We start from the raw sequence: 19,097 nt of genomic DNA, 5'->3' as shown, positions 1-19,097 counted from the left end.
GCTTTTCATAAGACTTAATTTTTTTATAACATCTTCTTTATGTTTCTTAAATTCTAGTATTTTCCAGCTTAGCTCTTTTTTCAGTTTTGGTGTAAGCTTTTCTTTCTTGCTTAACTAATATTCTTTATTATTACTGTTATCTTGCTTCTGAATTGCTTGCAGCTTCTTTAATAGTTATAGATAATATCTGCTATTCTTTCTATCTTGATGAATAAAGCAATTGTCTTTATAGCAAAAGCTTTAATGAATTCTGGCATGGTCTGAATGTTTCACATATGAGATATTCTGTAGAGCTGACATCTTCCATTCTTCTTTCTCAGTATCACATCTGCAATGCTGGTAATTCTTGATGTTGTAATTATAGTCTCTGTAATACATGAAGTCTTCTGTAATCTGTATTTATTATTTAAACTCTTCTTATTATTATTATTATTATTATTATTATTTATTATAGTCTTATGCAGTCAGTAACTATAAAGACTATCTAACAGCTTCTCTGTTAGAATTTACTTAGTATACATTGTAGGAACTGAATAAGGGAAAAAATTCAAAGTATTTCAAGACAATATAAGATGTTCTTTCTCCACAAAAGTCAAATAGCAGATAGGACATAATATTAATTTTAAAGGAAAATAATAATTCTTGTAGCAATATAATACAAATCAAAAAAAATAAAATTAGCATATTTAAAAAAGCCACTGTCTAGTAGCTATTCCAGTACATTTCAGAAATAAAACTAGCCATTTTAAGTCTAATTCAGTTTCAAAAATAAAATTTAAAGATAGTTGAGAAATATTAAGTTTTTCTTGAATTTTTCTTCTTTCAGTATGATAAGCTGAGCAGTCTAATAGTAGATGCTTTGGATTTTCAACACAATTACAGAAATAGTATAAATTGAAAGAGTAGTCAGATAATCTTATTAGATAAGATCTGAAATATTCATGATCAAGCTTTAATTAGTAAATAGTTGACCATATCTTCTTAGATATAGAAAGAGTAGATGCTTTCTATCTGGATTTTATTTTAAATTGAAAGTAGTGATTTGTAAAGCTTTCTCTATTAAAAAGATCTTCAAATCACTCTATTATTACTTGTTCTTTTATTTGTCTTTTTATATAAGTAAGAGATATATATCTTTTAGAATAAACTTGATTTAATTCTGTAGCTTTCTTTGCTGCTAGATCAGCTTCTTCATTTCTATGTATATTTATATGTGCAGGAACCCAATGAAGATGTAGATTAATTTGCTGATTTTTAATAGACTTAGCAGTTTTTCTTATAGATTGAAGATAATATAAGCCAGAATTAAGATCTTGATTCATGAGTCTCTGAATAGCAGCTTGACTATCAGAAAACATCCAGATATCTGATATTAATCTTGATTAAGACTGAGAGATAGAACTTGCTAATTTAAATGCTTTATCTATAGCAAACAGTTCTGCATCAAAGACTTCAAGATATTTTCCTAGATTCTATGAAAATCTAATATTATCTTGTAGCTTCTGGCCCTCAGCCACTCTAGCTCTGGAGTTCTAGGCCCATCCAGGGGTCAACCAGACCTGTAGGGAATGCAAACACATGGGGATACATCTTAAGCTATTATATATGTGTCTATAATAACTGACCGCCACAAACTGTTCTCTCAAGCCAGTATTAACTATTCTGATTCTAGTTAAGCCACTACTGCCCAGCCTACTGATCTAGTAGCTAGTTCTCTAGAAGCTAAGCTAGCCTACTACTTACTAGACCCTGCTTTTCAGTTGCTAATCTTAGCATTCCAGCCTACCAATTAGCTATCATGGTCTTGCCATATAATGACTAACCAATTACCTCTATCAGAGATAACCAGGGGTGCTCTTGTCAGGTGGTTTTCAAATCCATTCCCCTGAATTGGTGCCTCACTTAGTTACCCAATTATTAGTTATTATTGGATTTCTAAGTGGAGTAGCTTTTAGTAGTGCAGTGAAGCCTATCCACTTGCATTCATTTTAGCTTCACCAGATGCTAGATAGACCTACTATCTCTACCCAATCATCAGTTATCATTAGGTAAAAGATAGTAAGTAGCTTAGTAGAGCCATGAGCATACATGTGTTGCTTTTTACACTGCAACTCTGGTGGGTAAAAAAGTGTGCCAGTTGAAGAATTCAAACCCCACACTCTAAAGTGCATCTGCAGCTCATTTTTACCAGTAAGCTATCTGGCTAAACTCTTCTTATTGTTTCTGGTGAAGTTTGCATGAACATTTATAAATCAGATATTGAGTATGTTTCTTGTGTTTTGGATCTTGAATTTTGTTCATTTTTCATCTGTAATAATATTTGCAGTCAAGTAGTTAAATTTTCCAATCATTACTTGATTCATTTCTTGTTCTTACATATAGTTCTTCACATAACTTTTATTGTTTATTGTCCAGCTTGTTTTAGCATTTTAGTTTATTTTCAGGCTGCTGGAGTAGCTTCAAATAAGCTTTTATAACTTGATCTTCAAATATCTCTCTGAACTGTTGTTGGAGTTTTTCTTCAGTTTGCTTTTTCTGAGTTGTTGCTTGAAAATACTACTTAACTTCAGAATCTTCTTTATTTTCTTTTGAGATTGCTCTGAGTTTCTTGTCTTTTTGATGTGTCTTTTTTGCTCTATACTATCTTGCTTGATATTCTGACTTGATATAATAAAAGCATAGTTTTTTCTTTTTTCTTTATTCTTTTTCTTTCTTATTAAAAGTGTCAAACTTCATTATATCTAGCTTCATGAGTGTATATTTATAAGAATCTGGTTACACTTGCTTGCTCTGGCCTTGATTTTCTGTATAATTTAATAGGCTAGCTCTCTTTCATGATGCTTTTTCTTGTTTCTCTATCTTTTATTTATAAAGTTAGTTTGCAATTCTGACTGCCACTTTAATTATTTTGGTCAGAATGCATGATCATTTCTCTAATTATACTATTTTGTCTTTGATCTTATTGAATAGTTCTTGATAGAAAGTGTTAGCTAAGACTTTATTATTTCAATAAGTGTTGACACAGACTTGCTGGAATCTCATAGTATAGTCTTGTAGTGATGACTTTTGTTGTATGTAATATAATTACTGGGCTGCTACATTCTGTTTCTCAACTTCTCCAAAAGTGATTTTCAATATCTGAATAAAGATGTTGTAATTGTTAATGATCTTGAGCATGTTATTGTTCTGATTATCTTTATCTTTCTTGTAGTAATTTCACAGATAGATATTGAATTAATTGAATGCTGCTCTGTAAAGATATAATACTGTTATTATTATCTTGTTCTTGTTATTGTTAAGTTCTTTGCCTTTCATATTCATGTAAATGTGTAGTTGTCTCAAGAAAGCTTGTAGTTTTTCTTGTTTGCTCTTGAAAAGTTCTGATAAATTAACTTTAACTTTATCTTTCTTTTCCTGTTGTCTAGTAAATAGAATAGTCATGATCTGGGCCTCAAGCTGCTCATTATGATCTTTCAATTCATGATTCTGCTCTTTAAGTTTCTTGGTAATCTGTTTGAGCTGCAAGATTCTATTCATGAGATCTTGACTGTTAATGACTGGTATTTTGAATGCAGATATAGTTTCTATATTCTGTTAGATCTTGACATGAAGTGGAATCATATCTTTATTTTTTAATGTAATACAGACTGTTCTTTCTTTGTACATAATTTCTGAGATCTCAGATATATTCTCTTCTGAGTCAGAGGTAATTAATATGTTATGTATTTGTGTGATACTCTTGAATTCTTGAGGGTTGAAGAGTATTACAGTAAGTAATAACAGATTGAAGTAGTAATTAATAGTTCAATAATACTTTAGTTGAGCCAGCAGTCTTGCTCTGATGATAAAGAGTTTCTATGCAGGTGTAATAGAGTCAGAGCAAGACTATAAGATCTTCTCAAGAGTAGCAGAATCAGGTACAGTCATACAGTATTACAGGACTTCAATAATATAAAAAGTAATCAAGATATGAAAGTATCTGATTTAAAGATATCTAGTAGATAAGTAAGAAGATTAATCACAATAAACAAGTTCATCAGATCTCTTGTAATAAGCATTCTTATATACATGATGCTTTTCTAATAATAGTTTCACTAAGCTGTTCTATCTATTCTACCACAATATATTTGCTATGTCCTTCAATTAATTCTATTATACTCAGTGCAACCATTTAGCTTATCAGTTCTATTACTGGTTACATGATTCTTATCTTAAAGTTCTTTCACAACAGTTTATGATTTTGCCTTGTCAGGTTTCATCCAATCATCCTGTGTGTTCTGTTGTTATGCTGCAGGATTCATAAGAGATGCCCACAACTGATAAAAGAGAGTCATGCATAAAACATATAGATCTGCTAACTAGAAGACTGAACACTAAGGTTTACACAATCTGTAAGAATTATGCAATTCTTATATGTTCAGAGATATGGCTATGTGATGTTTCAAACATCTGACATCATCTGATGCAAGGTTGGTCTAGGCCTATGTTCATAACAAAGAAATAGAAATCAATAACTTTATTTTTTCAGGCTCCAAAACCAGTACACCTGATCCAGATGGTATATTCTTTCTTATACTACAAAAAATCTATCCAGTAAAAGATAGATTTTTTAAGTTATACTCTATACTATTTGAAAAGAAATATTATTCAGAAATCTGAAGAGAAGCTACTGGAGTTATTGTAAAGAAATCAAATAGAAAAGCTTTAATACCAAAATCTTATAGAATTATCTCTCTTCTTAACTGCTTGAGAAAGATTATAAAGAAGGTTATTGGTTCTAAATTTTCTTACTGGGCCTCTTAAAATAAATTACTATACATTAATTAGTTTGGAGAAAAGAAGCAATACTCTGCTATAGATACTATAATAAGTTTGGTATATGATATTCAATTAGTAAAAGCTAATAAATTAGTAGCTTCAGCTCTTTTTATTGATATAAAAGAAGCATTTGACTATATTTTACTAAGTAGATTGTTAAAAGTCTTCTCTGATTTACAACTATTTAAGTTACTAGCTACATGAATTTTTCATTTTATGCAAACAAGAAAATCCAACTGATTTTTGATAGTCAGAAATAACAAGAAAAAATATCTATAAATATTGGAATTTCTCAAGATTCATCTCTATCTCTAATACTTTTCTCTATATATACTATATTTTTCTTTAAGAATGATAATGATTTAGATCTTAAAGATATCAGAATTTCTAGTTATATAGATGATACTGGACTTGTTGTTTTCTCTTTCTTAATAGAAGAAAACTGCTCTAAGTTAGATAAAGCTTTACAAGTAATGTCTAATAGACAAGATTCTTATGTGATTTAATTTAATATTGAAAAAACTGAGTTAATCCACTTTACTAAATCATTTAGTGAAGATAACTCAGTTAAACTACATGACCAAGTTTTCAAACCAAAAGGACTAGTGAGATGGTTAGGTATTTGGCTTGACAATACTCTTACTTTCAAGAACCATATTAAAATTAAAATATCAGCTGCTGAAAGAGTTCTTAATTAAATAATTAGACTCTCAAATACTGAAAAAGATCTTACTTTTCAAGCTATGAAACAACTTTATATAACTTGTATTACAGTAGCTGATTATGATATTCAGATTTGATGGAATAATCAAAAGAATCTTCTTACTAATTATGAAAAACTTCAAAACTATGCTTTAAGACAGATTCTAAAAGCTTTTAAAACTTCTCCAATTTATACTATAGAGATTAAAGCTGCTATTTCTTCTGCCAAAGTAAGATTTAATAGATTATGCAGAAACTATACTTATAAACTGTTAAAAATGCTAAAAGAATATGCAATCAGAGAAAGAGTATCTTCTAGCTTTCTGTCTTATAATAATGATGTTGATCTTGATTAGAGAAGATTTTTAGATTGAAATCAATCAGAATTAAATAATGAATATGTTAAGTAAACATTAATTAAAAGAAAAAGAAAAAAAAGAAAAATCAATAAACAAAAAAAGCATTCAAGTTAACTATTCAGAATTTGTTCAGTGATTTCAAACATATTATCTTCTCTAAAAACAGAGAGAATCAAAGCAAAATAGAATGCATCTTGATCTGAAAATCTAGCTGACTTGATAGATATTCAAATTGAAAATTCAGACAAGAAGACAGCTAAAAATAGTCATATAAATAGAATTAAAAATCTAGATATTAGATCTTTAATTCTCTATTCAGATGAATCCAAAGCTGAAGAAAATCAATATGCTGATGCTGGTGTATACAATCTACAAGATAATATTAGACTTTCATAAAATCTAGACAACTATCTTGAAGTTTTTGATGCAGAATCTTTTGCTATAGATAAAGCATTTAAATTAACAAGTTCTATCTCTCAGTCTCAATCAAGATTAATATTAGATATCTGGGTGTTTTCTGATAGTCAAGCTGCTATTCAGAGACTTATAAATCAAGATCTTAATTCTAGCTTATATTATCTTCAATCTATAAGAAAAACTGCTAAGTATATTAAAAATCAGCAAATTAATCTACATCTTTATTAGGTTCCTGCACATGTAAATATACATGGAAATGAAGAAGCTGATCTAGAAGCAAAAAAAGCTACAGAATTAAATCAAGTTTGTTCAGAAAAATATATATCTCTTACTTATATAAAGAGATAAATAAAAGAACAAGCAATAATAAAGTAATATAAAAATCTTTTTAATAAAAAAAGTCCTACAAATTACTACTTTTAATTTAAAATAAAATCCAGATGAAAAGCATCTACTTTTTCTATATCTAAAAAGATATGGTCAACTATTTGTTAATTAAAGCTTGGTCATGAATATTTCAGATCTTATCTAATAAGATTATCTGACTACTCTTCCAATTTATGCTATTTCTGCAATTGTGTTGAAAATCCAAAGCATCTACTATTAAACTGCTCAGCTTATCATATTGAAAGAAGAAAAATTTAACAAGAACTTGATATTTTTTGACTATTTTCATTCAAAACTGAATTAGGCCTAAAATAGCTAGTTTTATTTCTGAAATGTACTGGAATAGTCACTAGATAGTAGCTTTCTCCAATATGCTAATGTTATTTCTTTTTAATTTATATTATATTACTACAAGAATTTTTGTTTTTCTTTGAAATTGATACTATACTATCTGTTATTTGACTTTTGTGAAAGAACATCTCATATTGCCTTGAAATACTTTGAATTTTTTCTCTTTTTCAGTTTCTACAATGTATACTAAGTAAATTCTAACAAAGAAGCTGTTAAGTAGTCTTTATAGTTACTGACTCTATAAGACTATAATGAATAATAATAATAATAATAATAATAATAATAATAATAATAATTTAAATAATATACATTAAGAATGAACTCTTCTATATTATTTTTGTGTCAGATAATAATCATGTTCTGACAGAAGTACTTAAGTAATTGAGAGATTATAATAATATTTTCTCAGAAGAAAAAGTGATAAAGTTACTAAATTAATAAGGATTAGTTATTTAATTATTCTTAAAAATGGTTGTGACGCCTCTGATATACTAATATATACGCTATCACTCAAGCAGACAGAGATTTTCTTGAATATATTTATTATAAAGTTCAGCAAAGGCTTCAGTATTGTTTGCACTCAAGACTAATAAAGAACTCAGACTCTGTATTGATTATTGTAATCTTAACACAGTTATAGTGAAGAATTGTTACCTTTTGCCATTAATAGACAAGATGCTAAGCTGGCTGACAGAAGCATACTACTTTTCCAAGACAAATTTATATAATATCTATCACTAAATTGAATCAGAAAAAGTAATAAATGAAAGATTATATTTTGTACAAAGTTTGGAAGTTTTAAGTATTTTATTATATCTGTTAAGTTATCAAATATATCAGTAATCTTCCAGTCTTATATAAACAAGATGTTGGCAAGCTTGATTGATATATACTATATAGTTTATTTAGATACTATTCTTATCTTCTCAATCTCAGAAAAAGAGCATAAGAAACATGTTAGACTAGTTATAAAGTATTTAAGAGAATATTAATTGTTTGCAAAACTTGCTAAGTATGCTTTTAAAAGATAAATAATCTCATATCTCAGCTATATCATTAATAATGAAGGTATTAAAATGAACTTAAAGCAGATACAGATAATTATACAGTAACTCTTCTTATAAAGTTCTCATAATATCTAAGTATTTCTGAGATTTGTGAACTTCTATTAAAGATTCATACAAAAGTATTCAGTTATTATAATACTGTTAACAGATCTCTTAAAAACTAGTAAAAATAAATAAAAGAAGAAATTATTTCTTCTAATATCTGCTATTAGAGAAGTATTTTGTAAGTTGCAGATAGTCTTCTCTGAAGAGTCTGTCATCCAGCATTATAATTTAAAATATAAAATATATCTAGAGACAGATGCTTTGAAACATGATGCAGGCACAATATTACTACAGCTGTTTAAAAATAAGTAGTATTCAGTTGTCTACTGATTATTTAATTTTGATCAGACTTAACAAGTTTATAGTATATCAGATAAAAAGATGCTGACTATTGTCTGAGTGTTTATTTATTAGCAACAATACTTAAAAAAAATAAAGTATTTTGTAAAGATTATTATAGATTATGCAAATCTTTATTCATTTATAAAGTTCACAAATAAAATAGTATAACAATAATGTATAAGATAGATTGAGATTTTCAGAGCATATAACTTTAAGATTCTCTACTACTCTGGAAAGCATAATTCAGCTGATATATTATCACAAAAATCAGATTATATCAAACTAGAAGAGAATATAAGTTTGTCTATATATACACTCAAATAACATGATGTGGATAATGTTTCAGAGTGGAACTCATTTAAAGAAACTTTTTTTGATAAAGAAAATATTTAAAGATATGCTGCTTGTACTGTTTAAAGCAGTAGAGTAAGGATAGTATAGAGAAAATCTGATGATATCAAGACAACAGTTGAGTCAGTTCAGAAAGCATCAGTCAGAGATACTGAAGAAACTTAATATACAAATTACAGAAGATTCTGAATTCCCTGTATGTATATAAATATAGTGACAAAAGACAAAAAAATCTATAATAAATTAACTGTAAGTGTATTAAATTTGTTACTAGAGACACAGAGAAATAATCTTTCTGTATAAGTAAGATTCATCAAGACAAAATTTCAGCTGTCAGAGTAGAAAATAAACAAACAAGATTCTTTAATAAATAGCAGCAGAATCTACATTTCTAGTAATCTAGCTTTAAGACAGAAACTATTACAAGTTTACTATAATAACTTATTTACTGATTACTTTAGTGTAGTAAAGATATTTGTCTTGCTCTAATAAAAATACAAATAATATTTAATAAGACAAGATATTCAGATATATATACATAAATGTTAAACCTGCCAACAAGAGAAGACTTTAATATACAAACTATATAAATTACTTACTTTATTGCCAATATTTAATAGTTTTTAATGTTTAATATTTATAGACTTTATAATAGATCTTTCTCTGACTGAAGAGAAGAGAAATCTATATAATATAGTTCTGATTATTATAAATTAATTTACAAAACTTGCATGTTTTCTTGTATATAAAAAGAAGATTAATATACTGAAGATGATAAATCTCTTACTAAAAAAATATTTAAGAACTTCAGATTTCTAGATAATATTATCTCAGACTGAAAATCTGTCTTTACAAGCAGATATTAATCAGAACTATATTTTTACATGAAAGTTAGATAAAAACTTAGTATGATATTTTATTTACAAACAGACAGCTAAACAAAGATAATAAAGAAGATCTTGAAAAGATATCTTCATATTTATTATAATTATAGGCAAGATAATTAGAAGAAGTAGCTTGTATATGCAGAGTTTACATATAACAGATTATGATACTTTATAATACATATATTCTTATTTAGAATAATGTACAACTTTAAATCTAGAGAACTAGATAAGATTCAGAAGTCAATTAATAATATACAGACAACACTCAACAGAAGACTGAGAATAATTTTCATATTAAGAGATAGTCTGAATGAACATTTAATGAAAGTGAAAGAAAATCAAGTACAGTTCTATAACTGTAAACAACAAGACAAGATATATACATCTGGTGATAAAGTAATATTATTATCAAGAAATCTACAAATAATATACTCTTGTAAAAAGTTAGACAATAAGTACTACAGACTCTTCTCAGTAGTAAAGACTATAGAAAATAACACATATTAACTAAAGCTCTCTCTGAAGTATCAGATTTATAATATCTTTCATATCTTATTATTGGAACTGTATTATATAAGAAAGAGTAAGGTGCTAATGTATTTTTCTGCAGTACTGGTAGATAATTATCATAAGTGAAAAGTAGATGAGATTCTAGATAATATGCACTACTGCAAAAAGTATTATCTAGTGAAATAGAAAGAATTTTCTATTGAGAAATCAATATAGAAACTTGAGAAAAACCTCAAAAATATACAAAAGACCTTAAGAATTACTTAAAGAAGAGACATAGTTACTACAAAACAGATAAACCTACATATAAAAAAAGAAAACATGGCTGAAAACAAAATCAAAAATCACCACATATAATAAAATTAAATAACTAACAACAAGAAGAGATACTACAAGAGCACTTAAAGTGTGGCTGTAACAGAGACAAGCCAGCTATAGATATACAAGATTCAGATGTTACAGAAACAGGTAGCATGACAACAGATGATATAATAACAGACAGCATAATAATAGAAGAAGATAAAACAGCCAAAGAACATTAAGAAGAATGAAGTATCTCTACAATATTACAAAAACTAGAAGTAATGGCATCAGTTAAGCTATCAATAAAAGACATGACATTGGCCTACACAGAAATTAGTCTGGAACAAACAAAGATAATAGAGCAAATATATAAAACCACTTTTAATTATATCACAAAGCTCTTTCATTTCACTAGTTAAGAGCACAGCAAGCTGATTAATAAATACCTGTACATTTTCTACTTCAACTTGAATTTGCAACATTTCAGTTTAAATGAGAGTAAGAAAGTGTGAAGACTCTCAAGCATCTTTATCACAAACAGCATCTGAAGAAATATGAAGAATATTATTAGATAACAGTATCAAACAATAATAACATTTTATAAAAGAACCTGCAATTAGGGACAAGATATAATAACATAAAGTGTACATTTTTCTAGCTGAACTCTTCTGATACTTTACAGCACCAGAGTCTAAACTACAATAATTACATATTAATTCACACATCTTTCTTGCAAGAGTCACTTAACAAGAATTCATAGGAGCAAGATCTAAATAATTTTCACAAAGATGCAACAACTTTCAGACAAGGCCAGTCACAGACTTATGAACCTATATCCACATCAGAATAATAAAGAAAATAAGTCAAAAATCTTGTACATTATAGTATTTACAGGTAGCATGTTTCAAGCAATGCTTACAAGAGTTCTTTTTCACATTTTATATACAGAGTGACTTTTCATTTAGATAATCAGTAAATATGAAGTAAACATATACAGAACATGAGAAGATATCTTCATTCTTACTGAAAACAGAAATCTGAAAAGTGAACATGGTTGAAGCTATAGTTCAGACATGGTTGACAAAGAAGAAGAAGAAGAATGAGAGTGAGAAGACCTCTATTTATACTTATTTCATAATGCACTAAAGTTACTAGTTCTACAACTTGTTAATAAACAAATGTGATAACAGATAACAGATAATATAGCAACCAGACAAGCAAACAAACAAAGAAACAATAACATGATAAAATGCTGGACTTTTATAATAAAACAATTAATGTTCTATAATAAAGAATGTCTACTGCAACCAGTGGTGATGCATATGCAGAATATCTATATAGACAAGCAGTAGAGATGCAGAAGCCTGCACATCTGAGAATCTACAACACTTCACTAATAACAGTAAAGCTACAATAACTTTGTATGAAAAACTACCTCAGTAGCTCTATATCTTAGAGTCTGAGGCCTCTGGAGAGAAGAATAGTGTTATAAACATAAACCTAGATTAATCTTGCATCAGACAATATTAGATGTTCAGAGAACATTATGTGGCTCATATCTCTAAACATATAGTAAGAATTGCATGGTTCTTACAGATTATAGAAATTTTAGTATTCAGTCTTTTAGTTAGCAGATCTATATGTTCTACACATAACTCTCTTTTATTAGTTGTATGCATTGGACCTGCTTAGCTTTTTTGTATCCCTATTTTAGGAAAACTCATGTAATCTACAACCAGTTTCTCTAACAGAGATATCACTTTATAATTATATACTCTGAAACTGATAAGTCTACAGAATGCATGAATCAAATACTGAAAGTCTACTTTAAAAGGTTTATCAACTTTATACAGAATAACTGAGCTTAATGACTGTTACTAGTTAAGCTAGTAATTAACAATTATAATACTATATTAATAGAAGTAAGGTTCTTCTCTCTGATACACAGCTATAACATAAGCTTTCTAAATCTTAAAACTAATATCTTACTTACAAACTGTGAGGATTGTACATGTGAATTGGTGTGACAATGAATCTATAGAAGAAATTGTATATAGAAAAGAGTACATGAGGTAAAAGATCTGGTATTGGCAATTATGTATGGCTTGCAGACAAGATTGCTACTGACTCTTAATAAGAGATTTGTGCAGTAGTGGCCTTTTATGTGTGCTTGCAAGCATGTGACTTAGTGTCTTATGAGAACACATGTACTTTCAACAGCTTGTGAGCCCAGGCTCTGGGCCCTTACAGATGTTGTTTGTCTGTGTAAGAGGTTCACAGGCAAATTCTTACACAAACTAATCTTCATACAACTTTATTGAACAAGTAAAAATTGTCATGCACAAAATATACTGGAGTACTACTAAATAGATCTAGTCTGCAATAGCTGCTGTTTAACAGAAATAAGAGAAGTATACTAATCACAACTATAAATCTTTGTGAAACTTGAAAATAGAGAATAAAGTCTGGCTAGATCTGCACAACATTAAAATAGACTGTATAAGCAAGAAGCTAGATGTAAAGAATATCAAGTTTATAATTATTAAAATAATTGACTTATATAGCTACTGTTTGAATATATCATCAGAAATTCACAATATCTTTCATATGCAGCTTCTCTGCTCAGCTGCTATAGATCTCTTTTCTAGCTAGCAGTAGTTAGATTGGCAGCTGCCAGGGATTATCACTGAGAAAGAGAAAGAGTATAAAGTAGAGAAGATTCTCAAAAAGTAAAGAAACTGCTGATATCTTGAATATCTTATTAAATAAAAAAAAATACACATATTCAACATAAAACAACACTATACTTATAAAGAAGACAGTAGCTCTTAATAAATAGAAGTACTATAAGTATCAAGATAAGGCTTCCAGCATTTGCAAACACCAGTAACAGTACAATGTCTAAGAAATAAAAAAGAGATATTGTAAAAAGTTAAATCTTTACTCTTCTCAGACTAAACTCTCAATAGTATGCTGTATAAAAGATCTTCATACTATTTCTCTTTTAACTTAGTGTCACATACAAATGTTGTAAATATATTATATATACACTTATCTACTATCTTTCTTCTTTCTCTCTCCAAGCAATATATTCATGTATATAGAGTTTTAGCTAGTAACTTCAGCTTGGCCCATAACATCTTTTTTCTATTAATACTTTTAATACTGCTAGCTCAAGTCTGCATTATAAGATTGAGAACTGTCTGCTGAAGATTAGTCTTTTCCATTATCAAGATATTAGATTTGTGTATCTAATTCCTGAATATACTTATATCATAGCTTATTTCTCTTGACTTGCAGTTGCTGCATGTTGGATCTTCTACTATTTATAGACTATATTATTTTCTTATGCACACAGTTAGTATTTTTCTTCAAGATATGGAGAAAGTCTTTCTTTAAGATCATTGTTACAGAGTCTATATTCTCTGGCTTTCACACTATAAACTTTCAGTCTAATCTTTAGACTTCTTTACTAAAATTAGAGCTCATCATTCTGATATCCAGTATTCAATTATTTATTTATTTATTTATTTATTTATTTATTTATTTGTTGAAGACTTTAACTGTAAATCTCTAAAGAGCTAAAATTGTTATAGATTTTAGTATTATATTAAGAGCTTAGCTAGATGCTGTAGGAGAGAGAATCTCTGTTGCCAACTAGGTAGCTATAATAATAAAATACTGACAGGCTCCAGAAAGAGGGCTTAGAGCAAGGGCTTGCTATATACACATAATAAGCTTCTGTGTTTGTGAGGATTGTACATGTGAATTGGTGTGACAATAAATCTATAGAAGAAATTGTATGTAGAAAAGAATACATGAGATAAAAGATCTGGTATTAGCAGCTATATATGACTTGTAGACAAGATTACCACTGGCTTCCAACAAGAAATTTATGCAGTGACAGTCTTTTATGTGTGCTCACAAGTACATGACTTAGTGTTTGTGAGAACACATGTACTTTCAACAGCTCACAAGTTCAGGTTCTGGGCCCTTGCAGGTGTTGTTCATCTGTATAAGAGATTTGTGAGTGAATTCTTACAGATTTTCTCTTCTTGTAAGTCTTGATCTCTCAAGACAGCTGTCTTATTAAAAATTTTTATAAGTAGAAAAATAAAATCTCTTGAAAAAAATAAAAATTTTCTTATAAGAAAAAGAGTACAGTCTTACTAGAGATATGATATCAACACAACTCTAATAACATAATATAATATAACAATACAACAGAGCTTAATAATATAATAATATATAGAGAGTCTCTATTATTTTTACTAGCTCTGTATCACTATTAGATAATGAGCACTAGCTTAAGAGAGAGCTTTCTCTTGCTTTCTTTTTCTCTTCTTTTCTTCTCTTTCTTCTCTAGTCTATATTATTATTATTAAGATAAGTGAACCTTTCAAGTACTGCTTTATGTAGAAGACAGACTTGTGAGAGATCTCTGATAATTAAAAGAAAATATGATTTTATTTTGATGTTCTGTATGCTTGATCTTACAGTCTCAAGCTGGTGAGTTCACTTCTGGTTATATTTTTACTTTGTGTGATTATGAAGTTTTGTCTTTGTGTAAAGTTTGATTTACAGAGAGACTGATACTTGCTAGAAGTTTCTGTTAGTTCAGAGTCTTTCTTTTCCTTCTCTTGTAAGTTATTACTGCTTTTCTCTCTTGAGAGAATACCCACACCCCTTCTCTTTAAAGAAGAGATGTCTAAGTCTTTAGTAAGTAGACTTAGAGACTGAGAATTATTTATAACTAACAGTTCTAGAGTATTACTGTTTCTTCTTCTCTCTCTCTCTTATCAGCTGTTACTTTCTCTCTGCTAGCTCTAGCTGTAAATGCTTCTTGTGAGCTGATATTTAGTTTACATGCTGATGAAGTTTAGAGTTCTGCTGCTCTGTCTCTTTCTCCAGCAGTTGTCATTACTTCAGCTCTGACTGGAAATGTAAGTATTCTCTATCATATTCTAGTTTACAGCTAATCTTCTCTAGATTATTGTTGCTATTTCTTCTGCTCTAGCAGAATTTGTAGATGCTGTAATCTTACAGAATGTCTGAGATTATCCAGCATCTCTTCTGTAAGATTAATAATAGTGATTCCACACCATCTTTACTTAATTATCACCAGCTGGTACTTTTACTGATATGTTGTGGGCCAATCTGGTAGTTCTTCCAGGCCTTCCATCTCATACTGAGGCACAAGCTTTGTCTGTCTGTAAAAGAGCATGGTGTTGTGAGTCTATTTAAAGATCTGTGCTTATTGCTGATTTGAATAATTTAAACCAGTTGACTGTACAGTCTTGATATTGTGAAGATCAAGTTACATCTTGTCTTCCATCTGAAAAGCCTTTACAGTATGCTTCTGATTATAGTACTTCTTCTGGTAGACTTGTGTCTTTATAAGTAATTTCTTGATCTTCTTGTGAAGCAATCTTATTGTCTCTGCCTGATTCTTTGAATTCTTGCACATATAACTATACTTCTCAGGGTCCAACAGATCTGTTTGTGAATTCAACTTATATATCAGCTGAAAGAGTAATTTCTGTGTAGAGGCCTGCTGTAAGTTATTGTATATAAACTTCATTATTAGTAATTACATTATTCAGTCATCTTGATTATAACTAATATAGCTTTACAGATACTGCTCTAGCACACTATTCAGTCTCTTAGTTTGATTATCAGTTTGCAAGTGAAATGCTGTACTCATTACTCTTGCAATCTTCAAGATATAAGTTAAATTACCCTAAAATTCACTTGTGAACAGAGATTCTTAATCTGTTACTATACTTACAGGTAATTTATGCAATCTTACTATCTTGTAAATAAAGAGATGGGCCAATTTTTCTGATATCACTTTCTTTATTGTAGGAATAAAGTCAGCTATCTTTGTAAGCTGGTTTACTACAATCAGAATACAGTTAAACTGCATCTTCTCAAAATTCAGACTTGTGGAAAGATCTGTAATAACATTCATGCTAACAGATTCTCAAGAGCAATTTGAAATTAATAAGAGTGATAGTTTTTCTTGAAGTTTTCTGTAAACTCTTCTTGAGTTCTAGCAGATTTTACAGACTTTACAGTACTTCTTCACCAGTTCTCTTATTCTTGACTAAAAGTATTTGCAAGCTATAAGCTTATATATTCTTGCTGTAGCAAAATGCTCTGCAAGAGATAGATTATGATGATATCTGATCAGCTTTATTTACAAGATCTCATTCTAAGAGATGTACATGCAATTATCTCTATAGAGAATGCTCTTCTTCTCTTTTCATGTTATGAATTTCTTCATGTTTATCTTAATGTCTTTATGGATATCAGCTGCATAGTCATCACTTTACAGTAGGTTTAGCAATAATATCAACAGATTAGAGCTGCTCTTCTTATAAGAATTCTTCTTGTGAACCAGGTCTTTGATCTTCTGAACCTGTATTGTAATCTTTTTTACTTTACATGTGTCTTTCAAGACAACTTTTATAAGTAGTTTCTTGGTCACAATCTGAAGCTTTATAAAGATAAGTTGTATATTCTTATCTTCTCTCTGCTCTCTCTAATTGAAAGAAACTTGAGCTGTCAGTCTTAACTTTTCTGTAGTCTCTTGCTTCTTCACAAGCATCACTCTCAGTTGATTTGCAGTCTTATAACTCTCTGTATCATCTAGATCAGTCTTCTTGATATAATCAGATTTTTGTGAAAGTTCATCTGCTAGATTCTTGATTTCTTTCACATGGTTAATCATGAACTACAAGACTGTCAGTCTTTGTATCCAGTGAATCTATCTTTATAAGAGATCTTAAGCAGTCTGAAAATAGTGCAAGCTATCATGATCTGTAAGAACTTAAACTGGTATTTGCAAGTCTTTCAACCAGCAGTACTAATATTTAAATAACTCTATAATTGTGAGCAGTTCTTGATTATGAATATTATAATTCATCTTTACAGATTGCATCTTCTGTAAATAAAATCCAACTAAAACTCAAATGCCATTCTTTACCAGCTGTAATAGAATATTATATACTGTAAAGCCAGATGCATCTGTTTCCAGTCTGATCTTCTGTTTTATATCAAAATAATAAAGTATAATAGCTTCTGTAAATGCTCTTTTCAGATCTATAAAGACTTTATGATCTTTCTCAGTCATAAAAGTGTTAATCTCTCTTCTTATCTCTCTTTGTATATGTCTGCTTAGCTTTACTTCTCCTCTTTTTAGAAGAGCAGTCAGACCACAGATTATCTTAGAGAATCTTGAGATGAAGCACCTGTAAAAGTTTGTGAATTCTAAGAAAATCTGAACCTCTTTCTTACTGATTGGCTCTGGCCAGTCAAGAATAGTATTTATGTGGCTCTTCTTCATAAGAATACTCTCTGGTGTTATGATATATTCAAGATAGTCAATCTTGTGAGCATTGAACTTATACTTTACCAGCTTGTAATAAAGATCTGTATTCTTAAGTGTCTTAAGTATTAATTTTACATGCTTCTCATGATTTTTCTTGTGAGCTGAGTACATGATCACATTATCAAGATAGACTACTGTAAACACATTTAGATATTCACTAAGTGTTTTTATGATGTACAATTGGAAGGCTGCTGGTGCATTTATGAGTTCAAAAAGTATTATCAAGTACTCAAATAGTCTCTGTAGAGTCTGAAATGCAGTCTTTCACTCATCTTCTTTATAAGTTCTCAATCTATAATAGATATCCTTGATATCTAACTGAGTAAATATTATAGCTCCCACAAGCTTATACAATATATCTTTAATCAGTAGTAGAAAATATCTATTCTTGACTGTTTTTAAATTCAGATTATAATAGTTCACACACATTCTTAGTTCACCATTCTTCTTGAATATAAACAGAATAGGTGCTTTTACAGATAACTTAAAAGAATGAATGAATCTATAAGTTAATGTACTGCTTAGATATTTGTAAAGAGTCTCTTGTTCAGCTTGTGAAAGTCTGTATATTCTTTTAAATTCTGGCTGCTTTCTCAGCTCAAGATCTATAATCAAATTATCTTTATAGTATGGTGGCAGCTTTCAAGCTTTCTTGTTACTAAACACTTCTGTAAGTTTATAGTAGACTTCCAGTATCTGAAGATCTAGATCTGCTGTTACTACCTGTTCTGATTTGTGGAGAATTATTATATAAATGGGCTTCTCTCTCTTTACTAGCTCTGAGAGATTAACTAGTTTAATCTTTGCAAGCAGATTGTAACATACAGTTTGGAACTCTAGTCTTAGTTCTCTAAAACACATCTTGAAATTGTATTACTGCAGCCAGCTCAAACTCACTAGCATCTCATCTTTTATGTTTATGACCATTACTTGTTCATGGAATAACTGCCAGTTTCTCTGAGAGTTACAGACTTTAAAGAATATATTCACAATTTCTTCTGCAAGAGTGACATTCTCATGATTTATAGCAGTTTCAATCTCTATAGATATCTTATACACCTCTAGTGCTAGCTTTATGACTAATTATGAACTAATCACTAGAGATTAATAACCAGAATCTATTAGTGCTGATCAGATAATACTTCTGTCAGTTGGGCTTCACATG

The 19,097-nt window shown here is 29.3% G+C and overlaps 1 protein-coding gene across 1 annotated transcript; it reads right to left on the bottom strand.

Annotated features, from left to right (window-relative positions):
• Positions 1-3,234: 3,234 nt before the first annotated feature.
• Positions 3,235-3,537, bottom strand: CIMG_13561 (uncharacterized protein; the record flags this gene model as incomplete). Its single annotated transcript, XM_001239301.1, has 1 exon — positions 3,235-3,537. The coding sequence occupies one exon, from the start codon at positions 3,535-3,537 to the stop codon at positions 3,235-3,237; it is 303 nt and encodes a 100-aa protein (XP_001239302.1).
• Positions 3,538-19,097: the final 15,560 nt, after the last annotated feature.

Source organism: Coccidioides immitis (genome assembly GCF_000149335.2).
Source record: "Coccidioides immitis RS genomic scaffold supercont3.5, whole genome shotgun sequence".
Taxonomy (NCBI): domain Eukaryota; kingdom Fungi; phylum Ascomycota; class Eurotiomycetes; order Onygenales; family Onygenaceae; genus Coccidioides; species Coccidioides immitis.
Note: the sequence above shows the minus strand (reverse complement) of the source record. Positions and strands in the feature narration are given on the sequence as shown.